Source organism: Protopterus annectens, chromosome 2.part2 (assembly GCF_019279795.1).
Source record: "Protopterus annectens isolate FY-2018-M chromosome 2.part2, PAN1.0, whole genome shotgun sequence".
In the NCBI taxonomy this organism is placed as follows: Eukaryota; Metazoa; Chordata; order Ceratodontiformes; family Protopteridae; genus Protopterus; species Protopterus annectens.
In genome coordinates, this window is record NC_056730.1 from 439297384 (window position 1) to 439324977 (window position 27594).

At 44.2% G+C, this 27594-nt stretch overlaps 1 protein-coding gene across 1 annotated transcript in view; it reads left to right on the forward strand.

Moving 5' to 3' along the window:
- Window positions 1-27594, forward strand: part of ANKRA2 (ankyrin repeat family A member 2) — a 536537-nt gene that overhangs the window by 387916 nt on the left and 121027 nt on the right. Inside the window, exon 10 of the mRNA XM_044063946.1 lies at window positions 25396-25462. Coding sequence (XP_043919881.1) covers window positions 25396-25462 — 67 coding nt within the window. The remainder of the gene's footprint in view (window positions 1-25395; window positions 25463-27594) is intronic.

The window sequence follows — 27594 nt, forward strand, 5'->3', positions numbered from 1 at the left end:
TCCGTCTCAGTGAGACCCATCTGAAGGGTGTCTGTATCAGCCGGAGAATCAGTTATGGCCCCTAGTTTGCAGTCGTCTGCGAACTTGGTTAGCCATAGTCCTCCTATGCTTGCCTGTACCTCTGAGAAATATATACCGAACATGAGGAGTCCTAGGACTGAGTCCTGTGGGACGCCACTTGTAACCGGTTTAGAGTCAGACGTAGAGCCTGCAACTCTCACCATGTGGGTTTTATCCATCCATAATACTAGAATGGGAAATGGTGTTGAAAGCCTTTGCGAGGTCTAGGTAGGCTATGTGAACCCCCTTTCCCTCGTCTAATGCCGTGGTAACCATCTCAAAGAAGTCCACCAGGTTTAGGAGGCTTGATCTGCCCTTAACAAAACCAAACTGGGTAGGGTCCAAGGTTTGGAGGTTCCCAATGTCTCTGTTAATGAGTTCCATGATGATGCATTCCATAGCCTTGCAGACCAGGCTAGTCAGGCTTATAGGGTAATAGTTCCCAGGGTCCGTTGTGGCTCCACCTTTGTGGAGCGGGATAACTGTTGCTGGGCACCACTCTATGGGTATGTAGCCTATAGAGAGGCTGAGTTTGAACAGTGTGTTTAGGTGCGGGGTTAGTTCATTTTGGAGCTCTTGTAAGACACAGCCTAGGACCCCGTCCGGTCCCATTAAAGCTGTATTTTTGGCTTTGGATAGGGCTGTTTTAACCTGTGCATTGGTGATTGACGGGGCAGTACATTCTTCTGGTATGCTTATGGGCCCTTTAGGGGGTGAGAGGGGGGTGAAGTTTGCACTAAACCTGTCTGCCAGAATGTTTGCAATATCAGTCGGTTCAGTGTATTTTGTGCCATTCTGCACTAACTCAGAACAGATCTGAGAGTTTCCACATAGGTTCTTGACATAGCTAAAGAACGCTTTATGGTTATCTTTGGAGTCATTGGCAATTTTTCTTTCAAAAGTAGCCTTGGATGATTTAATGAGGGATAGTAGTTTCTTGCTGATACTGATCAGGGATGTCTTTCCTTCTTGGGAATTTATTCTTTTCTGTACTAGATGTCCTTCAAGGATGCATCTGCAGTCATCACATATGGGTTGTCCTGCCTCAGGCAGCCCTTCGGTCGGCCGGATTCCAAAGTCTGGGTCCGGCGTCGGCTGATGTCACACTTTCCCCGACGTCAGAGTGCCTGGGGTATAAAAGCATCAGCCGACGCCATCTTCCCCAGTCTTTCTTGCCGCGTGGTGCCCGAAGCAGAAGCAGTTCGCAAGTGCCGGTCGGCCAGCTCCTGTAATTCAGCCACCGAAGACTTCAAAATGCTAAGTACCCCGTTGGGGACTCTATCTTGCTTCAGTCGATGTCAGATAAAGTTAATAATTGTTTAACTTGTGGGAAACAAATACCTCATAAGGATTTCCACTCTTACTGCCTCCCCTGCCTAGGCCCAGACCACGACGTCTCGGCCTGTTCAACCTGTGCTTCCTTCAACCGACGCACTCGTAGACATCGGGCGGAGTTTGCAGAGGAATTTTTTGGGGCTAGTTTTTCGTATAAGATGCCGTTGGAGATTCCGACTTCTCATTTAGTTAAGAAACGGAAGGACAAGGACCGACACACGCGGGCTGCGGTTTCGGCTGAAACCATGGCCAGGCCTACCGCGAGTGTCTCTGTCTCAGCTGAAACAGAGTCCTTTGTACTTCCAATTACCGAAACCGCTCAACCGACTACCTCGGTCCCGGAGGCCCCGGCTGAGTCTGTTATTGAATTTCCAACAGAAACTGGTGTCCTGGAACCTTCCGACACCATTCCTTTGGACAAATCTACACCAGCACGTGGTGCAGCCAGGCCTCTTGCATCCATGTCCATTAAGGCATTCTCCAGGGCTAAAGCTGCTAAACTCTCAAAAGCTTTGCCTCCCAAGGTTATCCCTCAGGGACCCTCTACTGGTTCACAGATTCTAAGCTTAGCAGAGGATCTTATCTCCTTAATTAGGGGCTCTCAACCTCATCCGGACAGGGGCTCTCAACCTCCTCCAGACAAAAGGCCCAGGGTTGAGCCTCTGATCCCCACTCCTCAGATGAGGCCTCTGATGGCTCTACTCTCTCGGACCACCAGGAGGAGGCTTTTTCGGCCTACGAGGATTATGATGCAGAGGAATCTATTCCCTCGGCCTCCCCTCCTGAAGAGTTTTCCTTTGGGGAGACGCTACACACCATGAGAGAGCATTTCCAATGGCAGGGCCAGGAATTCTCTGATTCCAGGAAAAGATTAAGGACCTTTTTACATTTGCCTCAGCATAAACCTTTAGCTATTCCTCCTGTTTTGAATGTCATTGATGATGCGTACTCTGACTCTAGCACAACCCCTGATTCTCTCCCTCCGGCTCCTGCCAAACCTGATAGGTACTACAGGGTCCCGGACTCACATCTTTACCTTTACAAGGCCCACTCTGCGGATCCAGAAACTATTTCCCAGGGCCCTAAAGGGGTTGCAGCTGCCACTGCTAAAAATCATCTCCCCTCTGAAAGGGAGTCCAGAGCTTTAGAGAGATGGGGTAAAAAAGTGTATACTTCTGCTACTCTTTCTATGAGGGCATTAAATTGTCAATTTCATATGATACAGTACCAAGAGTATTTGTTAGATGAATTGCATAAAAAACTGTCTTCACCTGACCCCCTAGACCACAAGTCACTTCAGGATCTGGTACATAACTCACAACAGGTTAGCAACCATTTCTTGCAATGTGGTTATGATGCATTGGAAGCTTCATGTAGGTCAGCTATGACTGGCGCAGTCATACGTAGGCATGCTTGGCTGAAGGAACAATCTCTGCCAGACCATGTTAAAGCAAAGCTGCTGGATGCTCCTCTGGAAAAGCAAAAGTTATTTGGCTCCACGGCTCAGGAGGTCCTAAAGAAATTTGAAGAAAAGGCAAAATCCGTACAAACAGTCAAAGATTTTCTCCAATTACAACCACCAAGATTCAGCAGGAATTGGCCTTCCAAGAATTGGTCCTTTCCAGACACAGAGAGGTTTCAGAGAGGCAAGAACAGGCGTGTCAGAGGTAGAGGGAAAGCTAGAGGCTCCTACAGAGGACGTCATTGGCAGCCTCCCAACCAGAGAGGTAATGCAGGACCTTCAAGTGCTGCACAAGGACAGGCTCAATGACTTTACTTTGACACCGCCAACCAGGGCTCAACTGGAAGCACCTTTGGGCGGAAAGCTTTCTTTATTCTCAGAAAATTGGCACAGTATTACAAGGGACAAATGGACACTACAAATAATAGACAAAGGATACAGGTTTCATTTCCACACATTACCAAAAAGAAAGAGCATGCCAGACCTGCCACCGAATCAAAGGGCAGAGGCTTTGAAACAAATTTCCAGCTTAATGCAAATGAAAGCTATAGAAAAGGTTCCTCTCTCAGAACAAGGCCAAGGATTTTATTCCAGACTATTCCTTGTTCCAAGAAAAGAAAAACAATGGAGGCCTATTCTCGACTTGTCCGCACCGAATACTTATCTCATTGTGCCAAAGTTCAAAATGCTGACTCTACAGCAGCTCCTTCCCATGCTGGGCAAGGGGTCTTGGCTGGTAACTCCAGACCTTAAGGAGGCATACCTGCATGTCCCTATCAGACAAAGTTGCAGAAGACACCTCAGATTTCTTGCAGGGTCAGAGCATTATCAATTCTCAGCATTGCCCTTTGGCTTATCTACTGCGCCCAGAGTATTCACGAAATGCCTGGCATCAGTAATTGCACACTGCAGACTTCAGGGGATTCAAATATACCCATATCTGGACGACTGCCTTATACAAGCGGACAGCCAACAAACTTTGGTAAAACACTTGAATTATGCCATCCACCTACTTCAGGCCTTGGGATATACAGTCAACTTTCACAAATCAAGACTTGTTCCATCCCAAAGAATAACCTTTCTGGGTGCAGATCTAGATACAACCACCCAAATGGCCTTCTCACAGAAGAAAAACAGTCAACTACCAGATTACTTCAAAAATCTGAGAAGACAAACCCAGCTGACTGCAAGGAAAATCCTGCAGGCCCTGGGTTACATGGCTTCTTGCATCCTTCTGATTCATAAGCAAGACTACATATGAGGAAACTACAATGGTACCTAAGGAGTTTATGGACTCAGTACAGTCACAGCCTGGAAACTTTGATACCACTCATTCCATGCCTTCAAAAGGAATTTCTGTGGTGGGCTCAAGCAAGCCAGTCAAACAGGGGTCTGCCTTTCAGCAAACCAATAGCCAGCCAAACCATTACAACAGACGCTTCAGACCACGGATGGGGAGCGCACATGGAGGGCAGATGCATTCAAGGTCTATGGTCACAAAAAGAGCTACGCATGCACATAAACCAAAAGGAAATGCTGGCAGTGATGCATGCAGTCGAAGCCTTCAAACCCTTTCTGCATCATGGCCATCTGCTAATAAGGACAGACAACACCACGGTTATGTGGTACATAAACAAGCAAGGAGGCACCCATTCCTATCCTCTTTGCAGGCTGGCAATGAATCTATGGGAACTTTCCTTGAAACTCAGTATACAGCTACAATCCCAGTTTGTGCCAGGGAAAGACAATATACTGGCGGACAGCTTAAGCAGAAATATCATGGATGCACACGAATGGATGCTGCACCCAGACATCTTTCTACAGATATCTAAGTCAAGCCTCCCCCATGATTGTGTTCTTTTTGCCTCTCCCCACAATCATCAACTGAAGAAATTCTGCTCAAGGACATACCACCCACAAGCATGGAAAGTGGACGCCCTCTCTTTCAGCTGGAGAACTCTAGCAGTGTATGCATTTCCACCTCTCCCATTAATGACCAAGGTTTTACTGAAGATCAGGACAGAGCAGCCAAAAGTGATTCTGATAGCTTCGGACTGGCCAAGAAAGCACTGGTACCCACTGTTAAAGAGCATGTCACGCACGAAACCATGGCCTCTTCCTCTATGGCCACTTCTACTGACAGAGCACAATTACAAAACTCTGCATTCCAACCTGAAAACCTTGCAACTAACAGCCTGGAAAATACCTTGACGACTCCTCAGGACAAGCTATCCCAGAGAGTGAAAGATATTATTATGGAAGCTCGCCGGCCTTCCACAAGAAAGGCATATTCAGCAAAATGGAAAAGATTTCACATTTGGAACACCACAGAGGGCCTAGATGCGACAGTGATGAACATGGCACATATCCTGGAATACTTGGCAGAAATGTTCCACAATGGTCTGTCTTACTCTTCCATTAAAATTCATGCTTCAGCAATATCAGCAGAGTACAATACTGATCCACCTGTCTTCTCTCATCCTCTCCTAAGACAGTTTCTAAGAGGAATCAAAAACATCAATCCTCCAAGGAAACCACCTCTACCTGCTTGGGACCTTAACTTCGTGTTGGAAAAACTAACACTGCCTCCCTTTGAACCAGCAGCATCTGCAGAACTACAGTTCCTGTCTTGGAAGACTGCTTTCCTTCTGGCCATAACCTCAGCAAGAAGAGCATCTGAGTTACAGGCCCTTATGGCAGTACAGCCATTTCTTATTTTTCATCAGGACAGAGTTTCATTGAGAACCAATCCTACATTTATGCCAAAGGGTGGTATCCAGGGTTTAATTAAATCAAGCTATTCACTTGCCTATCTTCTTTCCAAATCCACAAAACAAAGGGGAGAAACTTCTGCACATCCTGGACATACATAGACAGTTGCGCTACTACTTGGACAGAACTAAAGGTTACAGAAAAACTGACCCAGCTGTTGGTAGCATATGCTGCTGGTACACAAGGAAAAGCAATTTCCAAACAGACAATTTCAAAATGGATAGGGAATTGCATTCGTTTTTGTTACTCCTTTCATGGAAAAACTGTGCCAGCTAACATTAGACCTCATTCCACGAGAGCCACAGCCACCTCCACAGCCTTCTTAAGAGGGGTGGCTACCAAGGACATTTTAGAAGCTGCTACATGGAGCTCCGTGCATACATTTGCCAAGCATTACAATTTACCTTTATATTCCAGATCCAGAGCAGGCTTTGCTACGGCAGTCCTGCAGGGCATTTTAGCTACACCATCCTTTACATAGTTCCTCCACCCCAGATTGGCTATGGTATTCTACCCATATGTGATGACTGCAGATGCATCCTTGAAGGACATAGTACAGTTTTGTACCTACCATAAATGTAGATGTCCGATAGGTATGCATCTGCAGTCAGGTTTACCCTCCCTCCTTCCCCTCTGTGGTATTTCTTGGGTACTTACCCCTCTTATAGCTAGCTGGGGTGATCTATTATGGTGTATTTGTTTTTATATTATTGTGCATGTTTGGATTTTTAAATGCATCTCTCCAAATTTAGCCTTCCTTAGAGGGCACCTGGCATTTGGGGCAAGAAAAACTGAGGAAGATGGCGTCAGCTGATGCTTTTATACCCCAGGCGCTCTGACGTCGGGGAAATTGCGACATCAGCCGACGCCGGACCCAGACTTTGGAATCCGGCCGACTGAAGGGCTGCCTGAGGCAGGACAACCCATATGTGATGACTGCAGATGCATACCTATCGGACATCTACATTTATGGTAGGTACAAAACTGTACTTTTCCTCCTCCTGTTGTATAGCTTGTTTATGGCAGGGGTCCACCAGACTGGTTTCCTTTTCTTGGAGGAGTGAGTATTGGTTTTACTTGGGATAGCACGATCCATGCATTCCTGCAGATGCTCATAGAGTGCCTTTGTAAAGGTTTCAGCAGCTTGGACAGCATTGTCCTTTAGCATGGGGGCTTGTGAGCCTTTCCACCTCGGTCTTAAGTAACGTGGTTTGCTTTTGAAAAGTTTTTCATGGTGGTTTCCTTGATTGAGGGTGGGGGCGGAATGTGGATATTAGAGTGATTAGTCCATGGTCTGATCTAACCAGCGAGGGGTTGACCTCCGGTGTGGAACACCGGTCACCCATGTTGGTGATGACCAGGTCCAGTATGTTGTTCCCTCTGGTGGGGGTGTTGACCAGTTGATCCAGGGCGTTCGAGTTTATAAATTCTAGGAAGCGTTGGGCAAGGGAGTTAGTACTTGAGTAGTTCTCCCAGTTTATGTTTGGGTAATTGAAATCACCTAGTATTAAGGTGTTTGGTAGGACCTTCATGTTTCCCAGTGTCTCCAGAAATGCGGAATGGGGGTCCTGGGCCATGGTGGGTGATCTGTAGCAAGCTACAATTTGGATTGCAGTTTTGCCCATTGTTAGTTGCACATGGATGATCTCTGATGCATTGTGCTGTGCCACTAACCTGGAGGTCTGGGTATCCGTGAATATGGATACACCCCTGCCTTTTGTGTTTCGGTCCTGGTTCTGTGGCCGAAAGGTATGGTATGAGTTATAGCCTAGTAGTGCTGGGGTGCTCTCAGGAGCCTTAAACCAGGTTTCTGTTACTGCACAGATGTCGATGTTCTCCATACTGAGGAGTGCCTCGAGTGCGTGCATTTTGAGGTTTAGACTTCTGGCGTTGAGTAGCATTACCCTCAGTTTTTTGGTTACTTGTGCTATTTATGGTGGTGGGTTTGTCTTTTGAGCCTTGCCTAAAAAAGGCACTATTGGGGCAGCAAGAGCCTTGGCCCAGTATTCGAAAGCCTAAGGGTGACAGGTGCAAGCCATCTCTTGCGAAGCAACGTGGCTTGTCGAGCATGTCATCCCAGGCAGACAGATACTGGATCCACTGAATGACACCAGAAACCTAGCCAGTTGTTGAAATAGATAATTTTTTCTTTATACTGTGGCATCATTCTTGGTGAGGGCAGGATGCTACTCAGGGTCAGGGTCATACCGGCCTGGGCTACATGATCAGAGAGCTCTTCCATGTCTCTTTTCATGTAGTCCAGGGAGGTACGTCTCAGGTCATTTACACCAACATGGACAATGACAGAATTGTATTTGTACTTGTTCTGGAGTGACCTGAGTGCTTGTGTTATGTGGCGGATCCTGGCACCTGACAGGCAGTTAACTGTAACCTTCTCCTTGTCCAGCCTAGTTAGTGGGACATCAGTATGCCTGACTATAGAGTCGCCTTTTACTAGTGTGTTGGGTATGTTATTTTGCGTTAAGGGCTGTGATTGCGTGGCACACTGATTATGTGAAGTATGTGTTTCATGGTTGGTGATTGGGTGTGGAGGTTGCTTGGATGTCTGCTTTGGAGGTCTCTGTTGCTTTTGCAGATTTTTATTTAGCGCCTCTGAGTATGTTTTCATGTATTCATGTGCGTTATTTGCCGGTGTTGGTTTATTAGGTCTATGTGAGACTGGTGGTGTGTTGCAAGTATTACCCTTCTCCTCTTGACTGTCAGTTCCAGTCTTGGGTTGAGAGAGCTTTGCCTCCAGTTTGGCTGTATAATTGCATCTCTCGCATATATTAGTGTTTGGTAGTAGGAGGAGAGGGTTGTCTGTGTACATGACGCAGTTGTAACATTGCCTCAGAATACCCAGATTCACCAGTTGGACTGGAGAGTACACCGGAAACTGCCCTTTGGACATACCCGAATAGGTAGATTCAGCTGTTTTTCTGATTGGCTGGTGGGGACAAATAGAGCCTTGTCCTTCTGGACAGTATATGGGGGTCTAGTGCTAGGGTTAATTAGTGCTTGCTATGAGTTTTAAGCAAGTGCTTGACTGTGAAATGAATGGTTTGAGTGCTCAAGTTGAAGATTTGTCTAGTTCCAAGGGAAAAATTGAAGAGTAGACTTTGTGGAGCCAAGAATAGTTTAACTCTAGCTAAATGGTGCTGCCCGGTGCACAAAACCACACAGATGCGTTTTTTATTCTTGGAAAACAGCCTTCCTTCTAGCCATCACTTCAGCAAGAAGAGTGTCTGAATTACAGGCCCTCATGGCAGTGGAGCCCTTCATCATCTTCCATGCAGACAGGGTGTCCCTCAAGACCAGTCCTTCCTTTATGCCCAAGGTGGTATCCATTGTGGCCCTTAATCAGTCCGTTCATTTGCCAACCTTCTTTTCTAATCCACAGAACAAAGGAGAACGATTACTGCACTCTTTGGATGTGCACAGACAACTTAGATTTTATTTGGACTGGACTAAGCCTCTCAGGAAAACTGAACAGTTGCTAGTTGCCTTTGCTGCACAGTCAGAGGAGAAGGCCATTTCAAAGCAAACCACTTCTAAATGGATAGGCCATTGCATTCATTTCTGCTATAAGCACCATGGAAAACCTACCCCACAAGAGGATAAGACCACACTTCACCAGGGCTGCATCTACTTCAACAGCCTTTCTCAGAGGTGTTCCTACCAGGGACATCCTAGAAGCTGCTACCTGGAGTTCTGTTCATACCTTCACCAAGCATTACCCACTTGCCTGTTTTCTCTAAATCCAGCGCTGGTTTTGCCACTGCAGTCTTGCAGGGCCTAATAGCTGGTCCTAGTGCTCTCTAATTGCCTTCTCCCTTCCTTAGCTTTGGGAGTCTACCCAAATGTAATGATTGCAACAGTGAAAGACGAAGAACATAGTACAGTTGTGTACACTTACCATAAATGTAGATGTTCGAGTTTATTCACTGTTGCAGTCCTGGTAACCCTCCCTCCAGCCCCCTGACGTCTATTTGCTATGCCTCTCTTCTTGTTTACTGTATTTCAGCTGTGTGGTGTATTTGCTTATAGTTGGAGGTGTAACCTTGTATATAATTGCTTCCCATTATGGGGGCACCTAACATCTGGGGCAAGAAAAACTGATTAATGGCGTCTACTGCATACTTTATACCCCTGACTACCTGACATCATGGAAGAAGAGACAGCAAACGATGCAGTACCCAAGACTTTGATAATCAGGCCGGCTGAGGGCTACCTGCAAGCAGATAACCCAAATGTAATGACTGCAACAGTGAATACACTCGAACATCTACATTTATGTTAAGTGTACACAACTGTACATTCTTCAAGCTCTGGTCGCTCTGCCTTTTGAGCCTACTGCTACTGTTGATCTAAAATTTTTATTGTGGAAAACAGCTTTTCTGGTCGCTATTACCTGTGCTAGGAGGGTCTCAGAACTGCAGGCCTTGTCCATAAAGTTCCCGTACATGATTTTTCATAAAGATAGAGTTTCCCTTTGCACCAATCCATCCTTTCTCCCTAAGGTGACATCACCAGTCAATATCAATCAGACTCTAAATTTGCCTGTGTTCTTTCCCAGTTTTGCCAACAGAATGGAATACAAACTACACATGTTGGATGTGCACAGACAGATACGATTTTATTTACACAGGACAAAAAATTTTCATAAATCTGATCGTTTGTTTCGTTCTATAGACCCTTTTTGGGCAAACCTTTTTCAAAGGTCACGATAGCTAGATGGATTTTTTCATGCATCCTGCAGGTCTACAAGACCAAAGGCATGTCTCCTCCAAGTCAGGTTAAAGCTCATTCCACCAGGTCCATGGCTACATCTGCAGCTTTCTGGTCTAGAGTGTCTTTAGATAACATTTACTCAGCAGCTACTTGGTCCTCATCTCATACGTTTATCTCCCATTATAAATTGGATTTGACATCTAGAAGAAGAGCATCCTTTGGCTCCATGGTGCTCAGGAATATCCTTCCATGAGGGCCACCCAGGAGTTTAGTAGCTGGGGACTCTGTCCCACATGTTGAAGATCAAATGAAGTAAACTAGAAGTTATGTACTCACCATAACATTCCATCTGAGTAGTTGTACTTCATTTGTCTTCAACCATTCCTCCCTCCTTCCCCCGGACCTTTGGCACATGTTCAGCCTGCGGGCTGTAAGTATGGGTTTACAAGTATGTTATCAATCCGGGTTATAGTGCAAGTTCAGCAAACTCGATCTGGGGATGGAAGGAAAGGGGAGTGGATTATGGGTAAGGGGAGGAGTCTGGAGCTCGGAGCTGATGCTAGTAATCTTTGCCAGCTTGGATCTGACATGGATCCATATTCCCACATGTTGAAGACAAATGAAGTACAACTACTCAGATGGAACGTTATGGTGAGTACGTAACTTCCTTTTTCTCCATTTACAATTAGTTCAGCACTTTGTTGCGTACTACCTTTGAGGTTGCAGACATGGCTAAAAAAGCCTTATGGTTTTCAATGGCCTGGTAGGCCATTTTTACCACAAATTTGGTTTTGGTAGACTTGATTTATCGTCCGAGTTGCTGGTTTGGACTGATGAGAATGTTTTTCATTATCCTGCTGGGCACTGTACTTCCTTTTTTGCCATGACTTTCATCCTTTTATTTTGCAACCTATTTATATTGGGATTTCACCAGGATGGTTTGATGTTCTTCATCTCACATTGCTGCAGTCCTTACATATGGGTAGTCCGCTGTCCTCGGTCGGCCCGAATACCAAAGTATTAGGCTGACGTCGGTCAAGGCGCTTAAAACTGGCATCAGGACGTCAGGGTACAAAAGCGCATGACCGACGTCATTTCCTCAGTCTTTTTTGCCGCATGGTCCGATGCAGAAGCAGCGTTGCAAGTGCCGTTCGGCATTCTGAAATTTTTCGAATTCGGAGTTTCAGACCGAATCCAAGTTGGCTAAGTACCCCGTTGGGGAATATTTTGTTTTTTTTCTTGCCTCAGTGTTTTACCGGATGTCAGAAAAAGTGAATAACTGTATTTCTTGTGCGAAACACATACCGCATAGCGATTATCATTCTTTGTGTATTCCTTGTTTGGGGCCTGAGCACGACGTTGTTGGGTGTCGCTTTTGTGCTAGGTTCAATAAACGCACTATTAAGCGAAGGTTAGATTGTGCTAGGCTGGTCTTTGGGAAGCGGTGCAATTATAATATGCCGTCGGATTCTCCGGCCGCTTCTCGAAGAAGCGCAAAGACAAAGCAGTTAAACCCAGGCAAGATGAGTCGTCCGTTCCGGACGCCGGTTCTTTAGAGGCTTCAGTGGAACCGGTGGTTCTGACGGAGACTTCTTTGGAGTCTCAGGGGGAGACTTTGATTTTGCAGGAGGTGGTCTCTCAGGAGGCAGGTCAGGCTGAAGGGGCTTCTCAAGTTACTGTACTCCCCTCCCTTCCTAGGGTGGTTAGGCCTTCTCCTTCTGTTTCCAAGGCTTCTCCCAGAGGCAGGCCAGTTTTAGCTTCTGTTGGTGTCACTCCTAGTTCAGCAGGGTCTGTGCCTAAGAAGCACATGCTTAAAATGGCAGAAGATTTGATTACTCTGATTAGAGGTTCTTTGCCCCCTCCTGATAAGAGGCCTAGGGTGGAGCCAGAGTTGGGAAGTTTTGAGCAGGCTTGGATGTTTCAGAGTCTTCAGCTGAAGACTTGCAGGAGTACTCTCCTTATTCTGATTCTGATGCAGATGATTCCACTCCTTCTGCTTCTCCTCCAGAGGATTTTTCTTTTTCAGAGACACTTCATTCTATGAGGGAACATTTTAAGTGGGAAGGTCAGGACTTTTCTGATTCTCGGAAAAGGCTTAGGGAATTTTGCTGTTACCCCAGCATAGGCCCTTGGCTATACCCCTGTTCTGGATGTTGTGGAAGATGTGTTTGCAGAGGCTTCACTTAATCCTGATTCTCTGCCTCCTGCTCCTGTTAAACCGGATAGGTATTACAGGGTGCCTGAGGCTCATAAATATCTTTATAAGAGTCCTAGGGCGGACCCAGAAACTATTAGTCAGGGACCTAAGGGTGTCAAGGCCTCTGTTGTAAAAATCCGGTTCCTCTAGATAAAGAAGCCAGAGCTTTGGATAGATGGGGAAAGAAGGTCTATACATCTTCTACCTTAGCTATGAGGGCTTTGAATTGCCAGTTTCATATGTTGAAATATCAAAACTTTCTTCTTTCTCAATTGAAGTCTAAGGTGGATGCTCTGGCGGAAGGCATTGAGTGTAAAGAATTACAAGATTTGGTGCATGTCTCTGAACAGATGGGTAAGCATTCATTACAGTGTGGTTTTGATGCTGTGCAGGCCTCGTCTAGGGTGGCTGCCACTGGCTCAGTTCTTCGCAGGCACGCCTGGCTGAAGGATCAGAATTTATCTGACCACGTTAAGACAAGGATTTTGGATGCTCCTTTGCAGTCGGATGTGTTGTTTGGTTGACCTGTGGAGTCAGTCTTGAAGAAAATGGAAGACAAGGCTAAGTCTATGCAGGCTGTTAAAGATTTTTTGCAAGTTCAGCCTCCGAAGTTTAGTAGGAATTGGCCTGCTAAGGGGTGGACGTATCCTTCTTATGATTCTCAGTCTAGGGGTAGATCTAGACGTGGTAGGGGCAGAGCTCAGAGTTCTTTCAGGCCTAGAACAGGGAGTTCTCCTGCACAATCTTCGGGTGAGGGCAGGGGCCAGTCCTTTCGTAAACAGGCCCAATGACCTACTTTTTCAGCTGCCAGATCCTTCTTGCCTGGCAGCACCTTTGGGAGGAAGGTTAGCACTCTTCAAGGAAAATTGGATGTTGATTACCCAGGACAAATGGGTATTGGGGATCATACACCAGGGTTACAAGTTTTATTTCCATACCTTGCCTCCTTTCAAAGGCATGCCGGACGTTCCTCCTCAGCAAAGACTAGAGGCTCACAAACAAATTTCTCTACTACTTCAAATAGGGGCCATACAACCGGTCCCTCTGCCAGAAGTGGGCCTAGGATTTTATTCTCGCCTGTTTCTAGTACCAAAGAAAGGAAACACGTGGAGACCAATTTTGGATTTATCTATCCTCAACACATATCTGGACATTCCCAAGTTCAAAATGTTGACGTTACAACAGCTTTTACCTCTGCTGGGCAAAGATCACTGGATGGTGACTCTGGATCTCAAGGAGGCTTACCTTCATGTTCCTATCAGGCCCAGTTGCAGGAAGTATCTGTGTTTTCGGGCTGGGACTTCACATTATCAGTTCTCTGCATTGCCCTTTGGCTTATCTACTGCGCCCAGAGTATTCACGAAGGTTCTGGCTCCAGTGGTAGCTTTCTTCAGGCTAAGAGGAATACAAATCTATCCTTATTTGGACGATTGCCTGATTCTGGCCCAAGAAAAGGACGAACTTCTTCATCTACAGTATGTGATGGCAGTGTTAAGATGCCTGGGGTATTCTGTGAACGAAATAAAGTCCAGTCTAGTACCCTCTCAGGACATGTTCTTTCTGGGTGTGAGACTGAATACAGCATCCCAGATGGCCTTTTTGACCCCGGACAAACAAAAGAATCTTTCTCTTTACTTCCACCAATTGTCTCGTCAGTCCAGGCTGACTGCAAGGACAGTCCTTCAAGCCTTGGGGTTCATGGCATCTTGTATTCTGGTACTTCCCAATGCCAAACTGCATATGATGAAGCTACAATGGTATCTCAAGAATGTATGGACACAGCACTGCCAAGATTTGGACACTGTCATTCAGATAATACCTTGCATTCAAAAGGAGTTTTGTGGTGGGCTCAGGAATGTCACCTAAACAAGGGACTCTCTGTGACCCGGCCAGAGGCGAGTCAGATTTTAACGACAGATGCCTCAGACAAAGCTTGGGGAGCTCATCTAAATGGAAAATGGGTACAAGACACGTGGCCTGCCAAACTTCAACATCTACATATCAACTTGAAGGAGATGTTAGCAGTCCAATTTGCATTGATAGCTTTCAAGGATTTACTTCTTCCAGGGCAGGTGTTGATTCAAACAGACAACACAACTGTCATGTGGTACATCAACAAGCAAGGGGGGGGACATTCTTATCCTCTATGCAGGCAAGCAATGATTTTGTGGGAGACTGCTCTCAGTTTACAGCTAAATCTTCAGGCAAGGTTTCTGCCAGGAGCACAGAACTCCTTAGCAGATGTGTTGAGCAGACAAATTATGGATCCCCACGAGTGGAAATTGGATCCTCATGTATTTCAGAGATTGACAGTGTTATGGGGAACTCCAGACATAGATCTGTTCGCTTCTCCACTAAATTACCAGCTGCCAAAGTTTTGCACAAAAAGGTTTCATCCCACAGCTTGGAAAGTGGATGCTCTCTCATTCAATTGGAGCAATCTTCACGTGTATGCCTTTCCACCTCTGCCTCTCCTCCCAAAGGTACTCCTGAAGGTCAGACAGGACAAGCCAAACATGATTTTAATAGCTCCAGATTGGCCTCGACAGCACTGGTACCCATTACTGAGAAGTCTGGTAGGAGCCTCCATGGCCTTTGCCTTCGATTCCTCACCTGCTGTCTCAGGAGAACAGTCATTTACTCAATGTCAAACTTCATTCTCTACATCTGACAGCCTGGCATATTCTGTTTTAAACCCTGGAGGGTCTCAGCTTCCACAACAAGTTTTGAATGTTATTTTGGAGGCCAGAAGGCCTAGTACAAGGAAAGTTTACGCAGATAAATGGAGGAGATTTTTATTTTGGAGTACAGCAAAGGACTTTGATGTTTCTAAACCTAATTTAAGTGTTGGCGCTTCAATACCTTACTGAGTTATTGGACAAAGGTTTGTCCTTCTCCTCTATAAAGGTTCATGCTGCAGCAATTTCTGCTCACTATGACTGTGACCCACCATTATTTTCTCAGCCTTTGTTTAAGCAATTCCTTAGAGGGCAAAGAATATAAGACCCCCACGTAGAGCTCCTACTCCTGCTTGGGATCTCAATTTTGTGTTGGAGAAACTCACTCTACAACCTTTTGAGCCTGCAGCATCTGCAGAGTTGAAATATTTATCATGGAAGACTGCTTTTTGTTGGCCATTACCTCTGCGGAAGGGTTTCTGAATTACAGGCCCTTATGGCAGTTGAGCCTTTCTTAATTTTCCACAAGGATAGGGTGTCTTTGTACTAACCCTTCTTTTATGCCTAAAGTGGTTTCTAGTGTGGCTTTAAACCAAACTATTCATTTGCCTACTTTTATGCAAACCCCAAAATAAAGGGGAAAGGATTTTGCACACTTTGGATATACACAGACAGTTGCGATATTATTTGAGCAGAACTAAAGGGTTCAGGCAGTCTCAGCAGTTGTTTGTTTCTTTTGCTTTGGGTTCTCAGGGCAAACCTGTTTCAAAACAAACTATTTCTAAGTGGATTGGTTTTTGTATTGCTTTCTGTTATTCCCATCATGGTAAGGAGATTCCAGCTGGGATTAGGCCTCATTCCACTAGGGCTACTGCCACTTCTACAGCTTTTTAAGGGGTGGCTACTAAAGATATTTTGGAAGCAGCTACTTGGAGTTCAGTGCATACTTTCTCTAAGCATTACCACCTTCCACTTTACTCTAAATCTAGGGCTGGATTTGCCACTGCTATTTTACAGGGCATTTTGGCAGCTCCTAATGCTTTATAGTTTTGCCATCCTCCCTTACCTCTGCTTTGGGATTCTACCCATATGTAAGGACTGCAGCAATGTGAGATGAAGAACATAGTACAGTTTTGTACCTACCATAAATGTAGATGTTCAAGATCGACATTGCTGCAGTCCACTTACCCTCCCTCCTTCCCTCTGTTGTTGAAGGTGGTGGTGTGGTTTGTGTTGTACATATTGTAAATATGGTTAGTGCACGGGTGGTTGGTTAGTTTTTGCTGGTTTTTGGCTTTGGCCTTTCTTGTTAGGGCCTTCTGACATCTGGGGCAAGAAAAGACTGAGGAAATGACGTCGGTCATGCGCTTTTGTACCCTGACGTCCTGATGTCAGTTTTAAGCGCCTTGACCGACGTCAGCCTAATACTTTGGTATTCGGGCCGACCGAGGACAGCGGACTACCCATATGTAAGGACTGCAGCAATGTGGATCTTCGAACATCTACATTTATGGTAGGTACAAAACTGTACTTTTCTTGCATTTGTTTTTCTTGTACCTGGTAGGTACAGGTGTCTCAATACATCTAATGACATGATTGTATAGGTTCTACAATTCTACATGCGTGGCAGTGTTTTCAAGGCTTGCAGGGTGTGAAATTTTGTCAGGTTATCATTTAATAGCAGGAAGTTTGTCTTGGAATAGTTCCTAATGTCCCAAGGTTAGCAGGAGTCCTGGCTTTTGTTTTTATTTCAAAGGAGACCGCTTTAAGGTCCGACCTCATCAGAGGTGACATTACACTAGGGGAGGGTAGCGTTTTCCCATACTCTGATCAAATGTACTATGTTCTCACCCATAGTAAGCACATGAACTATGTGGTCCAGAGAATTTGTGCTGACAAAGTCCAGGAATCTCTGGGCCCATTGTTTGGGGTTGTGTATGATTTAGGTCTGTTTCATATGATTGACTTTTTAAATAGTTGAATTTCATATGATTGAGCGACTGGTTAAAAATCTGAACATACTCATAATAGCACAAACAGTGAATTGTATGGAGAAGAAGGTACAGTGGGGAACAGGAAATATGCCCTGTTCCCCACTGTATTGGATGTCAGTTTGTATATATCATTGTTTGGGGGGGGGGGGGGCTGGGGGGCTTGCCCAGCAGTAAAAATTTTGTTTGTCCTGTTTTAGGCATTTTTAGCTTTTTAAATAGCCGATCGTTTGACTTCAGTCATATGAAATTCAACTATTTAAAAAGTTGATCATATAAAATAGATCCATTTGATTCCCAGTTTATAGTGGGGTAGGTAGTCACTCTTGAATATGGTATTGGGTTTATTTGCTTCCAGTATACGTCTTACCAAGATGTATATTAATACTTTGATTTTTTTTGCTGAGCTTTATCCAGGGGAGGCTTGCCCCTTAAAGTAACCTTTTATTTACTTTGTTGCATTTATTTATTGAAGAGATTCAGATTTCACCTTTCTAGGGTTGGATGGGTATTGTCCTAAGCAGTTGTTAGCTGCTGCTGCAGTCTTTGGAAATTATTAGACCAGGTCTGCGTCTGGATGCAGGTTCACCTGTCCCTGGCTTGCTTTCTTGCTGCAATAGGAACACACAAGGTAACATGATGTGAGTTGTCCTTTCCTTTCAGCTGAGCATGCTGCCAGTGTATTTTTTTCTTTTTACTATTTTGTATACAATCTGTTAATCAACTAAGCCCATTAAACACAAGTGTCCCTTTTTTGGAGGTGACCAGGGGACAAAAGTCTGGTCAGTTTACTTGCTCTGAGTCTCACACTAGGCAGATGAAGCTAAGGAAAGCAGCTTGAAGCCTTAATCCTCTGTGCTGCCAGAGGGTGTGGTGTGGTATGGTAAGGAAGTCTGCTCTGTACTACAGATGACCTTAATGCGCATGAAGTCAGGTTGGAATTCTGATGTCCACTTGCAATTAATTACATGGGTAATGATTTTTATTGCAACAGTGATACTATTATTTGACCATCTGTGGCTATGGTGACTGCCCTCACACAGCCTTACTTTCTTCAAGCAAGTCTCACATTCCTTCCTCCATCTTACAGAAGTAGACCTGAATATTTGGAGCACTAAAATTGAGGTGTCGTAGACTCTTCTAACAATTGACATGTTCAAGTGCATTCAGTCAAGGCAGGAAGGAATACAGACCAGGCAATCCACTGCATTCTGTAGAGTCTCTTTGCTCCTTTTCTGTAGTGTTTACTGTCTGTAGGCTAATAGCTTTAGTATTGGTCCCCACCCTCCTTCCCTGTTTGTGTCTTGTTGTTGTACTTTGTGGCTTTGCAGTTGCCCGGCCCTACTGTAAATCTGATCTGGGACACTCCTCCCAGTCTAGTGTCATAAGCTCATTTTACCTAATACAGAGAATATCCGAGAAGGCCTTCTGTTTCTCCTTTTTCCCTTTCAAAAAAAAAATTTGCCTGAATCTCCTTGTGTTCTGACTGTGCTTCTCAAATATTTTGGAAATAGAGTATATTTTAGAGCATTTATTATAACTGTAATTGCCTTAGGTAGCTGCTTTTCTGTACATATAGACTTCTCTGTATATGTAGATTAGCTACTTATTCTGCTGTATTACTGCCTCAAATCGTTTTTCAATTGTGCACTTGCCTTGCTTCATTTAAAAAGTTTTAAATTGCTAATTTTGTAGAGTTTCAATTGCATTTACTGTTTAGGACTACACACTCAAGTGTGTTAGCCTTTTCTGTGTTTATTTACTGTATTATTGCATTGTTTAGCCTGTTTCAACAAAAAAAATACTATATTGTTTGCTCGTTTCCCACCTTTCTTAGTCAGTCCAAATCCCAGGCTTTGCTTGTCTCTGGACTTTATTTTCTGTGTTCAGGGCTATCCAGACCTTGCTGTGGTAGAGGGAAGTCCTGCTGCTTACCAGTGGGAGTTGTGAGCATTGTACTGCCTATTTAACACTAGAGGAGTGGTTTCCAGCTCTGAAATTGTAATTTTATTAGCCTTTTTGGGCTGATTTTTATCCCTTTCAACTTTCTGGCTTAAAAACGCGTGTGTTTACACATTTTTCGCATCATGCAGCACTGCAAGGCTACAGTTAAACTATTCCAGGTGCCAGAAAGTGTGCTCTTCAAATTTTCCCTTAGAACTAGCTGGTTTCTCAGTAGTAGCACTAAAATCTGAACCCCTGTGACTAGCACTTGCTCTAGAACCTGCTGGAAAGCACTAGGAAGCCTGAAACTGATACAAGCACTCAAACTCTCCTTGTCAATAAGGAGAAATTAATCGTAGGCACTAAACAGCCTATAATTGCAAAGTACCTTGCAAAAGTAAAGGAAAACAGCTCTTAAACTTTACAAAAAAAGCACCTAAACAGGCATGTCCAAGGGTCAGCTTCTGGTGATTTCTCCTGTCCACCTTGTGAATTTGGGCATACTGGGGCAATGCGGCATCTACCTCATGTACACAGACAATCTTCTCCTCCTACCACCCAACACTACAACCTGCAAGAGATGCACTTACATAGCCAAACTGGAAGCAAAGCTCTCTCCGGCCAAGATTGTGCTAGACAGACAAGAGGAGAAGGTTAACACCTGCACTACACCTCAAGCAACTCATAGCTCTACAAAACCCACACCATCAGCACCCACACACACACAGCAACACTAAACCCACATATGCGGAGGCCGTTAACATTAACCTGCCCAAGCAACAAGGACCTCCAAAGCTGAAAAGCAAACCAACACCAGTCCCAACCAAAGTGACACATAGCTCACAACACCAGTGTGCCACCCAACAACAGCCCCTAAGGAAAGACAATGTAGCCAACACTTTAGTCATAGGTGACTCTATAGTCAGGCACACTGATATCCCACTCACCAGGCTGAACAAGGAGAAAATTACAGTCAGCTGCCTGTTGGGTGCCAGGATCCACCACATTACGCATGCACGCAAGTCACTCCACAAGTACAAATACGAGACTGTCATTGTCCATGCTGGAGTGAATGACTTTATGTACCTCCCTGGACTACATGGAAGAGCTCTTGGCTCATGTGGCCCAGGCAGGTATGACCCTAGCCCTGAGTAGCATTCTGCCTTTGCCCAGAATGGTACCACAGTATAAGGACAAAATGATTGACTTCAACAATTGGCTAAGCTTCTAGTGTCATTCAAAGGGGATCCAGTATCTGTCTGCCTGGGAAGACATGATCGACAAACCACGATTCTTTGGCAGAGATGGTCTGCACATGTCACCCCTGGGATTCAGGTTACTGGCTAAAGCTCTTGCCACCCCTGTAGTGCCTTTTTTAGGCAAGGTTCAAAGGATAAAACCACCACCGTAACCGATACAAGCATGCAAAATCTGAAGGTAATGCTACTCCATGCTAGCAGTCTAAACCTCAAAATGCAGTCTCTCGAGGCACTCCTAAAAATGGAGAACATCGATATCTGTGCAGTAACTGAGACCTGGTTCAAGGCTCCAGAGAGCACCCCTGCAATACCAGGCTATACAACTCTTACCACACTTTTCGGCCACAAAACCAAGACCGAAACGCTAAATGTGGAGGATTGTCCATATTCACCAGGGATATTCACACCTCCAGGCTAGTTGCCCAACACAAAGCATCTGAAATTCTCCAGGTGCAACTAACACTAGGTAAGACTGCAATCGAAATTGTAGCTTGCTACAGATCCCCCACCATGCCCCAAGATTTTCACTACACCTTTCTAAACATACTGGAAAATATTAAGATACAACCAAACACCCTAATACTGGGTGATTTCAACTACCCTGCCATTAACTGGGAAAACTACTCGGGTACGTACCAACTCTTTTTCCCAACAGTTCTTGGAATTCATAAATTCCAATGCCCTGGATCAACTAATCCATTGTCCCACCAGGGGCTCCAATATCCTAGACCTGGTCATTACCAACATGGGAGATAGATGCCCCACACCAGTGATCACCCCCTCATTAGTCAGGTCTGACCATAAGCAAATCACCCTTGACATCCACATCCCACCCCCACACCCCCAGTAAGGAAACCTCCTTAAAAAAAACTTCTCCAAAGCCAACTTCATGCTACTGAAGTCAAAAGTGACAAACTTCATGACACCCATGCAGACGGGATCTGAAAGTTCGACTGCAGAATCCTACACTAAGGCACTGTACGAGCACATCCACTCGTGCATGAATCGTGCCATCCCAAATAGAACCAAGATGCTCTTCTCCAAAAAAAGGAAGCCAATCTGGTGGTCCCCTGCTATAAACAAACTATACAACAGAAGGAAGAAACTGTTGCAGAAAAGAGGAAAATCCCAGGATGCAAAAAACTCTCACCAGCCTCGGTAAGAAGCTGAGATCCCTCATAAAATCCTCAAAAGCTAGTTACGAAAATAAAATTGCCAAAGATTCCAAAGACAACCACAAGGCATTCTATAGTTATGTCAAGAATCTAAATGGCAATGCTCAGATCTGCTCTGAGCTACAACAGAATGGCATTAAATATACTGATCCCAAGGATATTGCCAATATCCTGGCAGATCGATTTAGTGCCAACATCACCCCCCAAAGGGCCCATCTCAATACCAAAAGATTGCCAAATTCCAGTAATCACGGCCACACAGGTAGAAACCGCACTCTCCAAAGCTAAGAATACAGCATCCATGGGACCAGATGACATCCCAGGCTGTGTACTACATGAACTACAAAATGAACTGGCACCTCACCTAAATGTCATGTTTAATCATAGCCTCGCCTCAGGCTTTGTGCCCACTGAGTGGCGCACAGCTACAGTTATCCCACTCCACAAGGGGGGTTCCGCCTTGGATCCCGGGAACTACTGTCCCATCAGTCTGACAAGCCTGATGTGCAAGGGCATGGAACGCATTATCATGGAACTTATAAACAAAGACATTGGCAACCTTCAAACACTGAACCCCACCCAGTTTGGGCTTGTGAAGGGCCGATCTTTTCTCCTGAATCTGATTGACTTCTTCGAATCAGTCTCCAGAGCTGTGGACGAGGGTAAGGCAGTCCACACTGCCTATCTGAACCTCACCAAGGCCTTAGACACCATCCTCCACTCTGGAATCCTAGATAAACTTACTAAGCTGGGCATAAATCCCTACGTCACTCGATCGGTTGCAAACTGGCTTACTGACAGAACCCAGACTGTAAAAGTAGCCGACTCCAAATCCAGCTCCAGACAAGTGACAAGTGGAGTACCTCAGGGTTCAGTCCTGGGACCACTCTTGTTTGGAATCTACTTCTCTGAAGTACAGGCCAACACTAAGGGACTATGGCTAACAAAGTTCGCAGATGACTGCAAACTAGGAGTCATTATTGAATCCCCAAATGATGTGGATATTCTACCAAAGGGCCTTACAGAAACAGATGCCTGGTGCTAGAGCCATGGGCTCAAGCTTAATGCCAAGAAATGTATAGTTATCCCCTTTGGAAAAAAACATGTACCCATGAATTACCACATAGGTGGCAGTACACTAAACATCGAAAGTGTGATGTGAGACTTGGGGACACAGGTGGACAGTGATCTCACTTTCGATAACCACATCACCACAACAGTCAGGAAATCCTTCTATGTGGCACACCTCATCACTAAGGGCTTTTCATCCAGAAAAAAGGAGATCATTGTCCCAGTGTACTAATCCCTCATTAGACCCATTATAGAGTATAATGCCCCATTTGGTATGTACCTCACAAGACATCTGCAACAGCTGGAAAAGCCACAGAAATACCTCACTAAAAGAATCACAGGCCTAAAGCAGATGCCATATGCTGACCGTCCAAAAAAAACTCCAGCTATACTCTGTCACATATCGTCTACTCAGAGGTGATCTCTGCTTAACATACAAGGCCATGTCAAACCCTGAGCTCTTGGACATGCTCCACTTAAAGAAATCCCAATCACTCAGAGCCACACGCTCCTGGGATCTAAACCTTGTCACCACAATGAACATAACATGCTGGAGGGATAGGTTCCTGACCCAGAGACTCCCCATACTCTGGAATAGGCTGCCCATACATGTCAAGCAGAGCACCTCATTGGCCCTCTTCAAAAGGAAACTTCATGATTGGATGGGAGATGGGGAATTCACCTCTGGATCATGTCAGTCGCCCTGCTAGACAGGGGACCAGAGAAGTAAATATTGTGGGAAGAAATATCCAGGGAATTGTTATGGCTAGGCTTGTATAGGCCCTAGGGACGATAGCCTAGTACCAACCTATGAACTTGAAAGTTGTATAATTTAACCCCACGTTTTAGTGACAGTAGACTTTGTTAGATTAGTTCAGAATTGTATGGGACAGCTTTGCCTTTACATTAAAAAAAAATTTTGTGTTGCTCATTTACTCTCTCAGACCCAACCAAAATGCTTTGCTGTGTCCAGAATTGATGAACAGAACAGTACCATTAACATTTTCTAAAGTTTTACAATCTTTGCCTCAGTGTTCCCACTAGGGCCAGTAATTAAGGATGTCTGGTGGGAAAATATAAGTGATCAGCACCCCCCCCCCCCCCACACACACACACACACACTCACACACACACACTGTAAGAGTTTTAATGCAAGATTTTTGTGGTTTAAGGCAAGAAACTCCAGATGAGCTGCACATTGTTGGCTATTTTGTTTCATGTAACCTCCATGTCCTTGCTTTAATTGATCAGTTTAAATAACCAGAACATAAATTTTAGGGCACATCAGTCTTTCCTCTTGGGTCCTACCTGGTTAACAAAAGTTTAAAATTAAAAGCTAAGCAAACACAGTAAAATGTATTTAGTGACTTTGTACTGTCTGGACCATAAAGGGTCTGAAAAAACAGCATGAAGTTCCACATCTAACTGTGTAAGCTTCTGTCAGGAGATCTCCTTACAAGGCTGTTATTCTTTTCTGTGCGGCCATGAAAATTGATTGGCATCAGTAGCAGGTGGCATTAGTTACAGTCGTTTTTTTTTTTTTTTTTTTTTTTTTTTTAAGCAGGAACTTTGCTGCCCCACCCCAGGGTCTGCTTTTGCTAAATCATATGTCCTTTCTTGACCACTAGCTGATAGACTATGGGGAAGGACTGGCTCCTTAGGGCATTTGAGCCATCAACTAGATAACACTAATCTTATTTCCAATGGCTGCATCAATAATTTTAAGTATTGGCTGAGCATTTATTTATTAGTTTCAGTCAGTTGTTGAGATCATTTTATACTTGCCAGCCGTCCGTGTTGTAAAACCGCTTATCCTGATGAAGGCCACAGTTGTAGCTAGCTAAGTAGGCAGACCATACTTCCATATCCACATCAACAGTCTTCGGCTCTTGCTGGTGGATACAAAGGCATTCCCTGGCCATCTGAGAGATGATAATTTGTCTAGCATGTTCTGCGTCTGCCATATGGCCTTCTCCAATATGGCTGCCCATGATAACCTGCTGTGGGAGGTGCCTAGAGGCATCCACACAAAGTGACCAAACCACCTCATCAGGCTGCTCTCAGTCCTGAAGATCAGTGGCTGTACTCTGAGATCCTCCCAGATTATTGCTGTACTCCTTGCTGTGTCATGGAGAATGAAAGCACCCCATTTTAGCTGCTTTTCTTCTGATATCTTCCTTTGTTGCCACCAAAAGTCATTGACCATAGATGAGGGTATGGACATTGACAGGCTGGAAAATTGAGAAATTTATTGTAAGACTCAGCTTTTCACCGCCACAGTCCAGTACAATGATTGCAGTACTGCTACCGCTGAGTTCAGCAGAGTTGTTTTGTGTGAAGGACATGACCTAAGCCTAAAGAGTTTAGAAATTTTGAGACTGTAGAGGTCAGTCATGTTAAGTAAAAGGTGCTTTATAATAGACTGTTAAATAGAGAAATAGCTGGAGAAGCCTTGTTTTGGCACATTACAGACCCATTTTTTTCCATTCTCCTTGAAGATGTAATGCTTTTTAAGGTGTATTGTAAGTGTACTTCTAGTATAGTAAAATAAAGTGGATGACGAGGTTAGATTTTTTTTTTTTTTTTGTGAGTTAAAATGATTTTGTGATGTTTGCATTTTATTTCCAGACACTAACTAGATTGAATATAAGTTTGTTGTACATTTTCTTAGTAATTTTTTTTGGGTTGCAATGATTCATTATTCATTTTCATTTCTTCAGAATGGTGGCATACCTTTGCTATATGCTGTGCATGGGAACCACGTTAAATGTGTACGACTCCTTTTAGGTAAGTAAATAGAAGTACTTAAGTTGTGACTGTAAGTAGAAAAGTGAATGCATTATGTTTATGCACTACTAATGTAATTTTGTTTTGGATAAAACAAGCTAAGAGTGTTTGCAGCTGGTATACTTTTATACAGTGTAGATCCCAAAGTTATTAATTCATTATATGCAGTGATGCACAGTGGTATGACCATTATTACCTCACCCACTGCTTTATACTTTGCTTAGACAGCTTTGTAGCACATTTCTAAACTTTTAATATGAATATTTTTTCCTTAGGCTGAAGAGTCTCCTGTGGTGCATATAACATTAAAGCTGACAGTTTTCTTTGAATAGGTCACTGTTGCAGCTATCCTTATTACTAGGGCTTCTACTGCAGAAGGCCCGTCGCTTGATCTGACTTCCAGAGCTGTGTACCTTTCCCCTTCCAGGCAGGGTAGACATCAAGACTGTCTGTGTATAAAGTTGAAATTTGCCTTGGATCTTTCTTGCTACTGTTTGCAATGTGTATGTCTGGCAGCTGGTGCAGAAGGTTAAGACTGTGAGCTATAGTTTCTTAGGTAGGGTTTGATTTCCTCAGCCCTCATTTGCCTACTTGTATGACCTTGAGCAAGTCACTTAATCAGATATTGCTCCTGGATTGCCCCTGAAAAGGAACTGTGTGTCCAGAGGACCTACCTCATTAACAGATGGGTATCGTTATTATAATATCTAACGTCTTTTCCATCTGATTCAGTGGGTGGGTTATTGGATCCGACTGGATCCAACCTTGGCACCTTTTTTGCAAACTCTTGGATCCAGGGCTCAGTTTCCTCCCCTACCCATTATTCTCTTTTGTCCTTTGCAGAACCTCAGATCTTGTTTGCCGGCTGAAAGGCCCAAAGATGGTCCACATTAAAAAAAAAAAAAAAAAAAGTTGTCTATGGTTGTATCTTCTGGTATTTAAGCCCTAACTTTGAGAGGATTTCTGTCTATACACATTGAGCAGAGTGGAGGGGCGTTGATTGCAACTCTGATCTGAGATATAGAAGTATCCTGTTTTTTTGGATTATTTATACTGATTATTGTTTCTAGCAATTTATATATAGCACTTTTTATTGCCTGCTGCATAGTTTTTAGTGTATTTTATTGCTATTAACTAAACTGCATGGGTAACTGATTTGTTTGCAGTTAAAATCATTCTGTAGAGTCTCTTTGCTCCTTTATCTGTTTAAAAACTTTCATTTTGTGGCTTTCTGTAGTGTTTACTGTCTGTAGGCTAATAGCTTTAGTATTGGTCCCCACCCTCCTTCCCTGTTCATGTCTTGTTGTTATACTTGGTGGCTTTGCAGTTGCCCGCCCCTGCTGTAAATCTGATCTGGGATCACTCCTCCTAGTCTAGTGTCATTAGCTCATTCTACCTAATACAGAGTGAACATCTGAGAAGGCCTTCTGTTTCTCCTTTTTCCCTTTCAAAAAAAAAATTGCCTGAATCTCCTTGTGTTCTGACTGCTTCTCAAACATTTTGGAAATAGAGTATATTTTAGAGCATTTATTATAACTGTAATTGCCTTAATATTGCTACAACTGAAGTGTTCTAGTTTGCACTGCATCTGAATTGCTTGTGTGTTTTAGCCGCTTTTCTGTATATATAGACTTCTCTGTATATGCAGACTAGCTGCTGTATTAGTGCCTCTTAAATAATTTCTCAGTTGTGCACTTGCCTTGCTTCATTTAAAAAGTTTTAAATTGCTAATTTTATAGAGTTTTAATTGCATTTACTGTTTAGGACTACACACTCAAGTGTGTTAGCCTTTTCTGTGTTTATTTACTGTATTATTGCATTGTTTAGCCTGTTTCAACAAAAAAAATACTATCTTGTTTGCTCGTTTCCCACCTTTCCTAGCCAGTCCATATCCCTTTGCTAGTCTCAGGACTTTATTTTCTGTGTTCAGAGCTATCCAGACCTTGCTGTGGTAGAGGGAAGTCCTACTGCTTACCAGTGGGAGTGGTGAGCATTGTACTGCCTATCTAACGCTAGAGGAGTGGTTTCTAGCTCTGAAATTGTAATTTTATTAGCCTTTTTGGGCTGATTTCTATGCCTTTCAACTTTCTGGCATAAAAACGCGTGTATTTGCAAACCAAATTTTTTTTCGC